Below are 15,383 nucleotides of genomic sequence, written 5' to 3' on the forward strand. Positions count from 1 at the left end.
TGCCAGCTGTGTTCCTGATGCCAGAGACAGATCATTGACACTGGGATGCCGGCATAGCATGAAGAGATGGAAGAGAGAGGGAAAACACACAGCGAGGGGCATTTTTCTGGTGCTGTGGGAAGTATAATTCCCAGTCCAACTGGCACAGCATACTTGATATTGGCCTAACCATGGGATCTACCTGGCAGACTACCCTCTTGCAAACTTCAAGAGCTATACCCTCTCTGGGGAAGAAACATCCCAGTTGTTATGGAAAGAGATGAGGGGAGAAAGATACCATATTCTACTATCAGAACAAACCCACATGATTCACAGCAGAGACCTGGGGAGCAGTTTCCAAGGGATGGAGGCTTTCATTTTGGACAAACATGTACAAATTCAATGACCCCCAGAGTTTCATAACTGCTTGATATCATCTACCTTCTATTTGGGATACAGACTTTTTGAAACGACTCAGCTGCATGTATGGGAGCTTAATGGAAATATAGCACAGAACTTTCATGCAGAAAATACTGTAGAAATAGGAGTTTGGTGGTGAATGCAAAGATAGGAAGTTCTGGTCCAAAAACTTCACTTCAGTAAATGCTGAATTGTAATTAGAAGTTCAAGTTCATGATCAAAGTTCTTTAGGTTTGTTTTTTTCATCCAAAAAAAACCTATTGGGGTTTTGTTTTCTTTTATTAATTTGTACTTTGCTTTTGAAAAGAAGAAATGTACTCACCATGAAGGGAAAGAGTCCCATTCTTCACTGCCAGGAATTTGACCCCATATGGAAATAATGATGGGGAATGGAGGCTTCCGTAGAGATAGATGTGTGCTTTGTGATGGAATGGGGCCTCAGGAGATCCCACCTGGAGCTCTCCTCCATCAGATATTAGAATGTAATGAGCATGTAGTTTTACAGGTCCCGGACCAATGAACAAGAGTTTGCCACCTGAAGACAACAAAAGAGCAAAAGATAACTGTAGATGTAACAGCAAGTCATTATCTCACAGTCAAAGGAACCGTATGAGATGGTTAAACAAATAGTTTTGCAATAAAATTATGAGATTAAGGGTAAAATATGATTGCATCCTGCAAAATTTTCTTCTTGCCCTATACTTCTCACAGTAGATTGTCAGTTCTTTACAGAAATTATTAATCCAGTCCACTTTTTGACTACCACAGGCTGCCTTTCTAGACTGAAGTAAGGTCATTCACATCTAAATTTGTCCAGTTCTAGTGCAAGGGAGCTATGTTTGGAAAAATCCCAGTTTTAACCTACTCACTCAATGTTAAAAAAGGAGTATTACTATGTAATTTGTATGTTACTTTTCAGATTTCAAACTACTTACAACAGGGAGAAGGGAAGGAGAAACAGTTTTGGAAAATAAGAACAGGCAACTTGTACAGATCAGTGGTTCATTTAATCCTTTGGACTCTTCCAGCTGCTGTTAAAAGTTAGATGTTTCCAAATACAGTATAAGAAATTTCTCCCTGTTAGCTGAATGTGAGATGATCTCCCCAGCCCATAAAAGCTTCATTTTAAACCCTAATTAGAGGTTAGCTTCACCACAAACCATAAGGTTTCATACTCTTACCGAAGTTTTTCTTTTACCACCTATTGCTATAACTGGAAAAGATTTGTTAGTAATGCAGATCTGATCCTGCACATCTTTCTAATATTTAGTCTCAATGACTTCTTGAAGCAATGAATTCTGTGGTCTAAGTAAATAGCTCATGAAAAACCATTTCCATCCCTTGAATCTGACTCCCTTCACTTCTGCCAAATGCCTCTGTTGTTCTTGCCTTGTGTGAGCTGGTGATCCCAGTCTGTCAAGACATAGAATCACAGGATGGTAGGAATTGGAAGGGACTTTTAGAGATCATCTAGTCCAACCCCCTGCAGAAGCAGGTCAACCTAGATCAGGTCGCATAGGAAGATGTCCAGGCAGGTCTTGAAGACCTCCAAGGAAGGAGACTCCACACCCTCCCTGGGCAGCCTGTGCCACTGCTCCATCACTAACAGTAAAATAGTTTTTACTTATGTTTAAATGGAACTTTTTGTGTTCCAACTTCATCCCAAAACCCCTTGTCCTGTTGCTAGATACCACAGAAATAAGGGATGTCTCAACCTCTTGACACCCACCATTTATATACTTGTAAATAGCCAGGACCAAACCACCACAGCAGCTAATAACTGCCATCTCATAGCATGGCCATCTTTCTTCTGATGTTAACAGGTTTTAATGGTGAACTGTATACCTATGAAAATGTTTTCTTTCCCCACCAGAAGTTGTGCAGGGGTATGTAGTGATAGGACAAGGGTTAATGACTTCAGACTTAAAGAGGTGAGATTTACATGAGATAGTAGAAAAAAGTTCTTCATTGTGAGGGTGGTGAAGCCCCAGCACAGGTTGTCCAGAGAGGCTGTGGCTGCCCCATCCCCATCAGTGTTCAAGGGTAGTTTGGATGGGGCTTGGAGCAACCTGGTCTAGTGGAAGGTTTCTCTGCCCATAGCAGGGGAGCTGGAACTAGAGGATCTTTGACATCCTTTCCATCCCAAACCATTCCATGATTCTATGAAGATACTGCCAATCCTTAGTAAGAACGATAAGGGAGATCAGACCTCTACTTTAATTTCAGTTTTGAGATGAAAAAAGAGGGAATAAGTTTTAATATAAAAATCAGATTAATAGCTACTTAGGTCACTGCTTGCCTTTGATCAGGTCCTGCTGCTCTCAGTGATGTGAAATGCACAGAACTTGTGTGCCTTTCCCACTCAGTTGCATCCAATTCTGCTAAACACATTCTGCTTACTCTGATCAGATTTATTCTTGCATTGAGAGGCTTTCATTGATTTCTAAGTCCTATGACAAAGTTGTATAATTTAGTCTTAGTTCTAATTCCTTAGTCTCACAACAAACTAGTATTTGAGTAAGGCATACCTGCTAAATATTTTCTTTCTAGATTTCAGTAGTTTCCACATAAGTTTTTACAGAATATGCATAATAGAAAGAGATAAATTTCACATCTTGCTTATAAACACTGGGAACGATGGGATTGCTCCCACAAACACCAACTCCCCTATGTGTAAATTATGTCTTTCCCTAGACATACTTTCCTATATAGAAATTCGTTTCTGTTAAGTTTATCATATAGTGTTTTTACAAATTGTACTGAATACACTGTGACAAAACAGGACAAATTTCAGATTGTTTCATGCAAAACAACATAAGATACCTGACTGTAATTCTAAGATACATCTGAGACTTCTAGAAAAATGAAAAATTCTTAACACAAAATGTACTATGCTGAAATTGAGATAATAGTTGAAATGACATTCATTTGCAGACTGCAGTGACCATTAGATCATATCTCCTGGTGGTCTGTATACATCATAATATTGAAAAGCCTGAGTAAGTCAAGTGATCTATGTTTGACTGCTGCATAACCTCCAGAAAGGCAAGCAATCAATTAAGTAACTTGGGGACACCACTGTTTTCTATGATCATCTTTTCCAACAGCTAATTTCTTTTATTATTCACAAGTTCTGCTTTATTTCCAAACTTTATTTCCTGTCAAGGATAAGCTTTCAGCCAGTGGTTCTCTTTGTATCCTACTGCCTTGCACCACAGAGAGGTGTAGAAGAAAACATTTCCTGTGTAACTATTTGCAGGTAAAATCAAATCTGAGCCCTCATTCAGACTGGTTGATAAGATTTTTAAGACTCTCCCTGTGAGGAATGGTCTCCAATTCATGAAGCAGTGTTTCTGCCGCCCTTTGTAATTTCCCATGTTCTCTAAATTAAAATTTGTGGGCCAGAGAACACCTCTACCAGCAGTTTTAAAGCTCTTGAATTATACTGGACCTGTTGATTTAAGAATATGTGTTCTTTATTTAACGTCTTCATTATATTAACATCCTTCAGTAATAAATGGGCTACCGATTCATCTTCTTGTGATATAATTTACCATTTTTTTCCTTCTCATATCAAGAAAAAAAAATTATTAAATACATTTGCCTTATAGCATCAGTGTTAATAATTCTATCATAGCAATCTAGAAAAAGAACTATAAATCATTGCGATTTATTTTATTCCTAACATAAAAAAATAAAAAGACATCTTCCCCAAGGTCTTTATTGACTTCCTATGTTCTGTTCCCACTGAAATACAGTAATATTTATTTCCACTTACAATTTTTAATGAGTATTCTAATTGCTGCCATGCTGTACCACTGAACCTGGGAGGCTGGTAGCCAAAGTTGTCCTGTCTTTTGATTGCAAAATCATAGCACCACTTCAAAAAAGTTTTCCCTAGTGTCAGCCACATTTTGTCATCTCAAAATTTTCAAGCTAAGAGACAGGTTAGAAATACTAAATTCCTTGCATAAACCCCTCTATCCCCTTCCCATGGCAGGACAGAGATGGAGGGATGATGGGATGGGATTCCCCAGCCCTTTTCTTTTTGCAGTCATTCCAGTGCACCTCGAGGCAGCCATGGGAAGATGTCCATTTCCCATCACAGTCTGTAAATTTTCTTCTCCTGCTCTGCCGCTTCTGGTCTGCTGTGAAACAGTTACACATCTTCATCCCTCCCTTTAACACCAGTGCTGAAACACAATGGAGCACATAATGGAGCTGTGTTTTGCTATCAGCACTGCAAACATCTGCCTCTGGAAAGCTAGCAAGTAGTGAGAAGACAATAGTTTGCACTTCAGATGGAATTCCTGTTCCTGAAAAAAAAAACCAAAAAAAAAACCCCACAGAAGTAGCTCAGCCAGGAAGAGTTAATACTTTTAGGAATGGATGTTAACACTAGTTTTGCACTGTCTCTTGTGCACTTTTCTGCACAAGGTGGCTTTTGGAAGTTCAGGAGTAGCTCACCCTCATAAAGCTCACAAAAAACACCGTCTGACTGCTTAGATATGTCCAGTCCTCTATCTCCTTTTTATTTCCTTTCCTCTTTTTAAAATTCTCTGTTCCTCAGAAACAGGCTAACTCCATGTCAACTGTCCTGAACCATTTTTATCCCTGTTCATTCAAATATTTTGCATATCATTTGTAAATTTCTGAGTGTCTGATAAGCTTAGATGCTGGTGACTGCTCTGTACTGGATACAAGTGCGAGCAATAGTCCAAACATGTTTCAGCAGCAGCAGGCATGTGGACACTAGCCATGTGACACCTGCCCTGAAGCTTGATCTTCCCTGGGGAAATCCTACATAGAAACAAGGTTTCCCTCTCCTAGTGAAGATTTGAGTGGGAAAGGATAATAATAATAATTGCACTTCAAGATGGGGGTTCTTGTCTGGCTATCGGGTTTTTCCATCCCTAGATGCACTGTCAACCCAAGCACACTTGGCAATGGTGCAAAGATTTGCAAGAGCAAGGCCACCAGAAGGCATTTGCTGTACATGATGCTTTGGCATTCCTTCAGAAGCAGCAGTTGGACCCGACAAGTAATCATAGGAAACAATATCAGCCACACTCAGTCACATCCTAATGCTCTTGTCCCTTGGCTATTTGCAAAGCTTCCAAACTCCTCCCAGAACAAAGCCAAAAGGTACTCAGTTTTCAGAAGAAAATAAAGTGCAAAAAAGGAGAGTTCAGCTGCCAAAGATAAAAGAAGAGCTTCATCATAGAAAAGAAAAGCATTAGAAGGCATTCATTTAACCACTTACAAAGTCTAAGTGCAAAAGAAACTCTTGCCAAACCTACTTATGTCAAAAAATTGCATATTGTCCCTCTAACCCTCAGTATCTCTAAGTTTTCCAGTGGGTCAGAATAAATATACAGCTGCTGCTTTACAAGATTTTCTTCCCCTTTTTTTAAAAGAAAATAAAAGTTATGGTTCCTTCTTTTATTGCACTTGACCTCTTCTCTGAAAGCAGAAAGCAAGAATATTGCTCAACTGAACCTTTGGCTGTGACCCTCAAATTGTTTGTTATGGCTGCACAGGAAAGCAAAGTCCTACGTATGACCTTGAGGGTGACTTTATAAAAATCAATCAACTACTGTTATGATGGCCTCCCCACCAAGCAAAATAAATACAATTAAACTCATAATCACTTCTGTACAGTAATGTGTAAATTCAATGGGTCTCTTTAGGTGGAGTGAGTGAGAGGGGGAGAAATATGTTGAGGCTATTTGATACTTTGTGAGAACATCAGAAGCACCATTCTTCTCAATTAACCCAGCAATTAGCCTCCACCTCTCTGCCTGGAAAAGAAATCTTTCTTTATCTGAAGAAAAAAGAAAAAGAAAAAGAAAAAGAAAAAGAAAAAGAAAAAGAAAAAGAAAAAGAAAAAGAAAAAGAAAAAGAAAAAGAAAAAGAAAAAGAAAAAGAAAAAGAAAAAGAAAAAGAAAAAGAAAAAGAAAAAGAAAAAGAAAAAGAAAAAGAAAAAGAAAAAGAAAAAGAAAAAGAAAGAAAAACTAAGCAACTCCATCTGTCCCACAGGAAGGGAGAAACAGACAGACCAAATAATGAAAAAATAAAAAAAAAAATAAAGAAAACAAACCTAATAATAAGGTGAAGTTTGTAAGCTGCTGTGTAAATGACTACAGCACTACCATGCCCTTGGCAGATCTGCTTTGTGAAAAGGGACTTATCTTCTGAAGTCTTTGGGAAATGGTAGGGTCACACTCACAAGGAAAGAATTTAGAAAAGTAATGTATTAACACTTCACTTCATCAAGTGTCCTGGACAGCAATGCTAGAGTCCAGATATTCAGAACATTTGCTGTGGAAAGAGGTTGCATCATGCACAAATGAACAAATAACAACGAAGCATTCCATTCCCAATGGAGCATTCCAACCCCTACCATTCTGTGATTCTTTGATTTAGAGCACTCTAGAGATTTCCTGAAGTCAGAGGGAAGCAAAGTACCCATTCCAAAGTGCTTCTGTTACATGGAGGATTTTTCTAGCATTGTCTTTTGAGGCCTTTTGAATTCACTGATGATATATCTTTTTTCCTAATGAGCAGCTCATTAAGGAGCTAAGATCAAAGTGCCTATCTCCAGATGTAATTCCACCTGTATATGTAATGCTGAATGAAGCAATAAACCAAGCAAACTACAAGAAAGGTGTTGGAGAGTCTCACGTGACTTTTTAATTTAATCAATAATAGAAGGTGTTAAGAAAGAACGAACAGAATTGTCTTATATATCTCTACACTGTCTCACCATTCAACTAGAAGAAAATCTCCTCTGCATGGAAGAGGATTTGTAGTTTGAAAGGTCATGTCCTCAACTAGATTACATCCTCCCTCCTTCAGTGCTGTGTGTAGATCTGCTCTGGTTGTCTTGTGGGCACACCATGGTCTTGCAGAACTAACTTCCAGGCAGACTTCAGCTCGCTCTTTCTAGCTCCTCTCACTAGGTGTTTCACATGACAAAGCCACAGAATCCCCCATGAGACAGGCTTAAGTTCCAACGATATATTCCTGGCAAGCATCCCTCAGAGGCAAACAGCAGGAGGCAACTGCTAGAGCTGGAATATCTTTGCTGAAACAACTGATCCTGTACAACAAGGCTGCAGTGTGCTGGCAACCCACTGATTGTTCATTCTCTGTCTCCAAGGCTGTGTCTGGTGGGACCTCCAAGCAGAAAAAAAAAATGGAAAAAAAACCCCAAACAAAGATCCCCCTATGTAATAGAAGACGAATACAAAGTTTGTAAGCTTTAAATAAGAATAATCGGTCGTTTCATGGACCTGTCATCAGCACCCTATTGATGTTCATACGACAGTCGGACAAGCCATAAAAGTTGATTGCAGGCTGGACCACTGCTGAGCAAAACATGGAGAAAAGTTTGTTGTATTGGCACCATCCCAAAGGCTACCTGAATTGAATTTGATAATCATTTTCCATTTCCCTTGAGTATGTTCCTCTAAATTCTTAATACACAGGTACAGATCCCAGATAAGCCAGGAATTCAAATGTCTATGTATTTCCACCTGAAACATTAAGCTTGTGCTCCAGCATTTTGTTGGACAAAGGCCTTAATCCATCCCTGGGCAAGCATTTGGCAGCTGCTTGACTATATTCAAACAGAAATCATGTCCAAGCCCTGATAAGTCCCTGTTTTCTGGCTTCCTGCACTCACAGCCATCTGTTCAGATGGCATGTACTCCCTTGTAAGAGAGTTGGTCTCTTCCCTTAAAGCACAGGCAACAGGAAAAGGCAATTCAGATTGGCAGCTCAGAAGATGCTGCCATATGTATATCTCCTTCAAAGAAGTCTTTCTACTTCTTCATCTCTTAGGTAGCCTCCAAGATACTTAGCAATACTTCTAATGCATTTAGAAGATGAGAGCTAACCTGGTGGGGAAGAGGCATGGATACTCCTAGCAGGCTTCCAGCATGTATCACATCACCTAGAATCCAATGAAGGACCCAAGGAAGGAAGCTTCCAGGTAACACCATACATAGAGGTATGATGAAAAAACAGCGCCTTGGGCTATTATTTCCAGGCTCCATGCAGTAGATATGCATTAAGTGCTTCACTTTCAGCACGAAAAGGGTGCATTGGCACAGGAGCATTTTCCTAGGAAGAAGGATTATGTTTGGGCTCACCTAGAGCCTGCCTGGGGCACTATTAGACCAGAGTGTTTCTATTTGCTATGCACCCACAGTTATCTCATTTCAAGATGATTTTTAACATTTGAGTATAAAGATATTACAGATAGGATTTATCTCCTTTGTGTCTAGCACCAAGGACTTTGGTCTTAGTGACAGCCTGTTTGACAGCAAAACTGTTATAATGCAGTCTGACAAGCCATCAGAGAAAGAAAGCTCCACAACTTAAGAAACATACATGCAATCCTGTTACATAGTATGCTTCCTCTGTGGTTCTGGGCTCATGATACAGATTTTGGCTTTTGAAGGTATTTATTTGCATTTAAAAACATTAAGAAGTCCTGGGCTTCAGTTCCTAGCCTGTACAGTTTCCAATGAGTATTTCTTTACTATGTAAAAGTGTGTGAGGACAGATCTACTAGTAGTACAAATCTGCTGCTGTGATGAGGACCTGATTCATGTCCTGGACAGGTGAATGCAGACTTGGCAGATCTTTCCATCCCATGGTTCACTGAAAGGAATACATCCCCTACTTCCATGCCAGCAAGTGGAGGGACAGTGCTGCCTCAGGTTTCAGATTCAGTCTCTGTGGGAGCTGTGTGCAGTTCCTCACCCAGGGTTATCTTCCACCAATCTGCTCATCCTGTAACACCCCAGAGGAGTCTCAAGGGCTACTGAAGTTGCAGAAAATCAATTTAATTGGCAAGCGAGAGCCTTGGGAGTCTAATGTACATGCTGTAAGCCCATCCAAAATATGATGGGAAACAGAAACCTGCAGCCCATACCCAAAGATGAACCAAGATTTACAGTTGGGGGAAGAACAGAAAAAAAACCCAATTTCTACAGATTCAGAGCCTTTAAACCCTTCCAGCAATGTCTAACTCTGCAATTTGCACTCTGTTAAATAACACTGAATTCCTGTAAAAAAAAAAAAAAAACAGCAAATTAAAGAACTGATGCTTTTTGATTTTGTTCCCCATGAAAACAGGCAGGATGTTAGGGCTCTGAAACTATGATCATTGCAGACTTGGTACACTTCACTGTAACAACGTAGGAAAATATCATAGAGCAACAAGAGAAATAGCACTGACTTTCCTTCCTTTTAAATCTCAATTAAAAAATGCATTGGATGAAATTTCCCATTAGCTGGTACTATTTGTACATCCCATGTTCTTCCTTTAATTAAAAAACATGCTTATTGCAATACTGCCAGAATCGCTTTTACGGTATTTTAATTGTAATGTTTCTGCCTGATTAAAAAAAGAAAATATGAACTAGAAACTGCCTGCAAAAAGTATCACAGTGCATATCCCAAATGGGTTGAGCAAAATGGCACAGAGAACACCAAAGCACAAACAATGTCTACCTATGCCTACTGACAAGGGATTTTACAATGGGTAAGGACTGACTGATGCCATAGACAGGAAAACAGGGAGAAAAGCTTTTTCCTTCTTTTGTCAGATTCAAACCTAGTCTTTATCAACAATGACTAAAGCACTAGTTATTTTACAACTAATTATGCATCAGCTAACATTTGATGCTCCTTACTAAACCAGCTGAAATTTGCTTAAATCAGTATCTGGATTTCTTCCCTCCTCAGATCTACTCACAGGACCCATTCTAACCACAATCTGATCTGACCATGGATTAGAAACATTGCTCTTGTGATGTGGGTTCAAAAATCAGACAATAGTTGACAATGTCATGAATTTCTCTGGGGCTTGTCAGTTCTCTATGTCGTTGTGTTTTTTTCTCTGAGATCTCATAGTTGGGGGTAAAAAAAAAAGGGCCTATATTAGCTGTGGTATTTTGCAAAGTGAACGTACAGTTTTTAAGGCAGAAATGATAGATGAGGCAGCTCAGTCCTTTCTGAAAACAGCAGTCTGTAGTCTGACTGTGGAAAAGAGAACTGGTATGCTGCTTTCAGCAGGACTGCTAAGATGCAGCTATGATACAAATGGTAGGGGACAGGAGGAACTGTGCAAGTGATATTGAGGCTTTTGTAGAATAAGAGTCAAAGCAATCTTCTCTCTTATGCCTGCAAAGATGGCCATCTCAAAATTGTCATTGCAAAGGGAACTGGTCAGTTGGGGATCTTCAACCCTGGTAGGGTATACTGTCAGTGTCATCCCAAAATTCATCCCTAAAGTACTCCTAAAAACCAGGCAGCATTTTTTATCTCCAGATTTCCCTAGAGCACTGTACATTCAGACAAAGGCAATAGCACATGTCTGAGATATCAACCCATCAAACACAAAGGAGTTACTCCAGTTTAAGCTCTAAGCAAAGGAAATTTCCATCTATCCTGGCTTATCATAAATATTTCCATATTTCTGATGTTAGGATTACAAAAATAACTGCAATCTGCTGAATATAGAGCTATCTACAATCTGTCTATCTTGTATCTCTTGCCCAATCAGTATTGTCTGAGCAGTTTCATAGTCTGGCTATTAAACTTTCCACTGCCAATAACCACGTATTCATGCTCCGCTTGTTGAGGAGGATGTAGAAACTGCTGAGCCCTCATAGCAGTGAGCAAGACCCAGCTGCCTGATCTTATTTCTCTGTTGCTTTGGTCTCCAGATCTTCCGTCCATACAGTCTGGTCACTACCAGAACCGCTATATGTATTTGGTTGTATGTTAATATAACCAAAGCAGGATCACTTACAGGCTGCACATGAAGCTGACATCCTCATTATAATAAACAACTTCTAACATGTTTAAATTATTGTAAGAAGACAACACAGGGGTAGTATTCAAAATCCTCATGATATCCTAGAAAAGAGGAATTTCAAGAAATGGGTGAAGATCAGCTAAACAATTATTGTGTAGGTTTATGCTTCTGAAATGTTTGGTCCCTATCTTTGGCATGTAGCAAAGCAGAAAACATGAGCATCTAGAGTATATTAATGCTGCTTTCCTAATTGAATCTACAGTATCAACCAAGCTTCTTGGAAAACATAGTAAAGGGCAGAAATGATATGAATGTCAGATGAGCCAAAGTCATAAAGATACTGCTCCAGACTTCATTAAATTCAGCCAGACCTCCATTTGCTTCATGAGTGCTGACTCATAGATCAAACATGCCTCTGAGTAGGCCCAAAATTCAAAAACTTTCTGCTGCAATATTGTACCACAATTCTTGACAGGGACTGAGACTCAGCTTCAAAACTCTCATCCAGGTTTGCAGCCAAAAGCCTCGGAAATCTGGGGTTCTGACCTATCTCCTCTACTGTATATCATATCCTAATGAGACTAAGAAGAATCTCACATCACACAGATTTAGGATTTTCAGTGGAAACGAGTGGAGGAAAAAAAAATATGCCAAAGTGTTTCACATTTTTTAATCTCAAATTCTTACTTGATTTTAATTTTTTTTTTTTTAACAGGAATGATTCCTGGTGAAGCAATTCTTTAAAATCTCTGAACCTGGACACAAACCAAGCATAAACTTGCAAAGTTTTTTTTGTTTACAGAATGGCCAATCAAAGTTAGATTAAAAGATAACTGTCAAAGGGCTGTTTTTCATCACAATCTCAGTGAAGAACTAGTAACTTCAGCATTCTTTTAAGAGGAAATATTTTTTACTGGTAAAGATGACCAAGATCCTTAAACATAGAAAAACCTCCTCTTTCTATTTTTTGAGCTCTGTTTTATCAGAGGACTACACATGGGCTTAACTTTGATCAAACAATTTCACCAGAGCAACTCTTTCACTTAATCCCAAGCATGTGCACAACATTTTTCACAACCAGAGCTTTATTTCCAATGAGGAATATTTCTGGCACTAAATTACAAGTAATTTTAATTCTTACTATGGCACCCCTAGAGATATACGTCCTGACACGTATGTTCAATCTACCCCGGGGTATGTGAACCCTGCAAACCCAGTGTTTCCCCCCTGCGCCCGTAACTGTGCTTGGTGGTTTTCACTCCACCAGCCATACTCTAGGTTGTTGGATTATTTATTACATCCAGTAGCTGTGGCCTGTAATTCTGTATCATCATTAATTTTGTAAAGGCTTTTACAATGCACTTGCCTCAAAGATGCCAAACAAAACAGAGTTGATTATTGTTATCAGAGTTTCCATTATCACTGAATGCCACTCAGGATAGCAGAGCTTTCAGTAGCTGGGGGAAAGAAAAAAAGGGAAAGGGGAGGGGGGGGGGGGGAACGTGGAAAAAAAGCTTTCCTACTCTCATTGTCATTATGCCTCAAACAGCATAAACAATGCCTTCTGCATACATAATAACTAACTGCCTCCCCCATCACCGTTCCATTGTATCTACCCAGAGCAGACTCAGCCTGCCTGACCAGGTGTCTCCTTCGATCCAGGAGCTGGGCAAGAGAAGGGGAGAAACAAGAGCACTGAATCACCCCTTACTCAGACCTTTGAGATGCAGCAGATTGAGGCTGGCGGTGGTGGTTCCCAGCAGCAGCGTCCGACGGCCTTCTATCGTGACGTTATCGCCATCTCGCGGCGGGTGGCCAGCAGGCCAGCTGGAATCCTCTTCCCACCGTCCGCAAAACTGGAGGGCAAGCTGGAAAGAAAAAGATTCGGAGAAGTTCAAAGTTCACCCCTTCCAGCCCTTCAGGAAGACAGTTTGCCACGAGCACGGCAGGGGACGTGCCAATGCCACACCAGCTGCTGTCCTGTTGGAACACTGTGTAGAGTGAAGGGATGAGGGCTGTCAGAGTTGGAGAGGTTCTCAGCCTTCAGAAAACCTGTCATAATTTGGGGTTGCTCTTTATTTTCTTCTAGTCTGGGTAACCAGAGGCTTGCTACAGGTCTGGCTGTGGAAAGTCCACAGATTTCCTGGAGTGTGTCTCTCCCTGCCTCTCGAAAAGCAGAATTGCACATTAATACCTGGCAATGTCATAAAAATAGCCTGAAGATGAGTTCCTGTGTGACCTACTCTAGGTGGTCCTCCTCTGGCAGGGAGGTAGGAACAGATGATCTTTTGAGGTCTCTTCCAGCCCTTGAGATTCTGATAGATGGGCAATACTTAGCTTTACAGGCTTTTGCAAAGGTTCTCCTGGCACTCGTAATCATTTAGAGAGACAGTCCTTCATTCAAATACCTTTTTAGCTTTCTCAGTTTATCCAGTATTATTATTACCTCTCCTTTGGTGGCTTGCACATCAGTCTCAAAGATTACACTGATTAACTTGAAAGCAGCAAACAAGCAAACTTGTGATGAGCAATGGCAAAATGACATCTGTCTGTTTCCAATCATGGTTTCTCCTCACCTCTAAATTTTAAAGGATACACTTTGCAGTGAAGGTTTGACTGATTTCTTGAGGAGTGGGCAAATTTTTACATGGACATGTGTGAACAAGTGTAAACATGGGTATTTGTGACATGTTCTTTTGGACTCACGGGTGAAATAGCAAGAACAGCCTCAACTGATCTGAAGTGGGAAAGGAAAATCAGACATGGAAATATTTGTGATCCTCACTGAATTGTGCTAATGTGAAACAGCAGTGGAAAGAATAACCTCAATACAAAAGTAAAACATGGTTATTCTGTTTTCAGTCGGAATATATCATGTGCACTAAATGCTTTGCTCGGGAGCTGCAGTTTGAGTGAATCAATACTGGTGATGTTATGATAGTTCTTCTTTTGACTGTGCTGTTTTCTATTTTAGCTTTATGTGGCTGATGTTTTACACAACACTTCCACAGCATCTAGAGGAGTCACATAACTGTTGTATGGTTACCACTATCCTAATTATTTACACCAGGGAATGGGTGTTGGTCCCCAGGTCAATTGACACAACTGGCTTATGTCCATCCTGTCTGTAGGGTATGGATGCTGGTATCTTCTAGTCTCCGATCCGTTCTATGATTTCCATACTACAGGAATTCCTTGGTTCAATTTAGGCTGAAGCCTGGAACTGCATTAACACACATGCAGTGAAAACATCTGGGGAGCAAAATCTCTGGCAACAAAGTAAATCATTTCATCATTACAGAAGTACAGATAAGCCCCTGCATCTGTACACAACTGTTACAGAAAGTACAATATCTCTGTGGTTGCTAAATGTAATAGGACAACTTTCATCTTCATTACTTGCAAACACATACTTGAGTATTTCAGAGATTTAGGACAAAATTCCAGCTGAAAGGATAGATAACACTGTCTTTCCAGAGAAGCTGCGAATTATTCTTCTTTTCTGATAGTGCTTTGAAGCAGGTTATATGCAAACACAAGGGTATACAACAGATCTACTGAGAAAGGTGCTAATTACACTCTTTTTTTAATCTCAGTGCTGGGTACTGAGGAGGGTATAATTCATGGAAAGGCACACATTTCCCAGATCCACTCTTTATCAAGTCAACTGCAGTACAAAATTACAAATTCCACAAATTCCTGTCTAGTCAATGCAGCCAGCAAAACTGCACAATGCAGTTATAAAATTGTGAGATCTATCAGAACATTTTCTTGAGAAGGCTTATTAAGAAGTGGCTCACAGTCACCCTGACGTTACTCTAACCCTCTGAAGAAATTTAGATGCCTCCAGTTTCCTCTAATGGGAATGCAATGGCAAAAGGAATACATCCTTTCTGACTAGAAAACATCCTAGTTCTTCATTTAAGATTTTCCCTATATAATGTCAATGTTTAAGCTACTCTTGTTAGGTTTCTGCTGTCACCTCTTAGAAGACTCCATACTCACTGAATTCTACCAATACCCACTGGCATGAAAGCTCATAGTATCTCAGTGTAATAAGGCACAAGAAATGGTTGAAAGTATCTGAGAAACTAAGAACTATGAACCATATTAAAAATGTAATGCAGAAAATATCTGAATGTGCTGAAAC

General features: G+C 39.8%; 1 protein-coding gene across 1 annotated transcript in view; it reads right to left on the reverse strand.

The window, feature by feature from the left end:
* PKHD1 (PKHD1 ciliary IPT domain containing fibrocystin/polyductin) overlaps positions 1 to 15,383 on the reverse strand; it is a 264,052-nt gene that overhangs the window by 164,239 nt on the left and 84,430 nt on the right. The window contains exons 35-36 of the mRNA XM_061989595.1: positions 12,951 to 13,101; positions 722 to 934 (exon numbers count right to left, since the gene is read on the reverse strand). Of these exons, the coding sequence (XP_061845579.1) occupies positions 722 to 934; positions 12,951 to 13,101 (364 nt within the window). The remainder of the gene's footprint in view (positions 1 to 721; positions 935 to 12,950; positions 13,102 to 15,383) is intronic.

Source organism: Colius striatus, chromosome 2 (genome assembly GCF_028858725.1).
Source record: "Colius striatus isolate bColStr4 chromosome 2, bColStr4.1.hap1, whole genome shotgun sequence".
NCBI classification, from domain to species: Eukaryota; Metazoa; Chordata; class Aves; order Coliiformes; family Coliidae; genus Colius; species Colius striatus.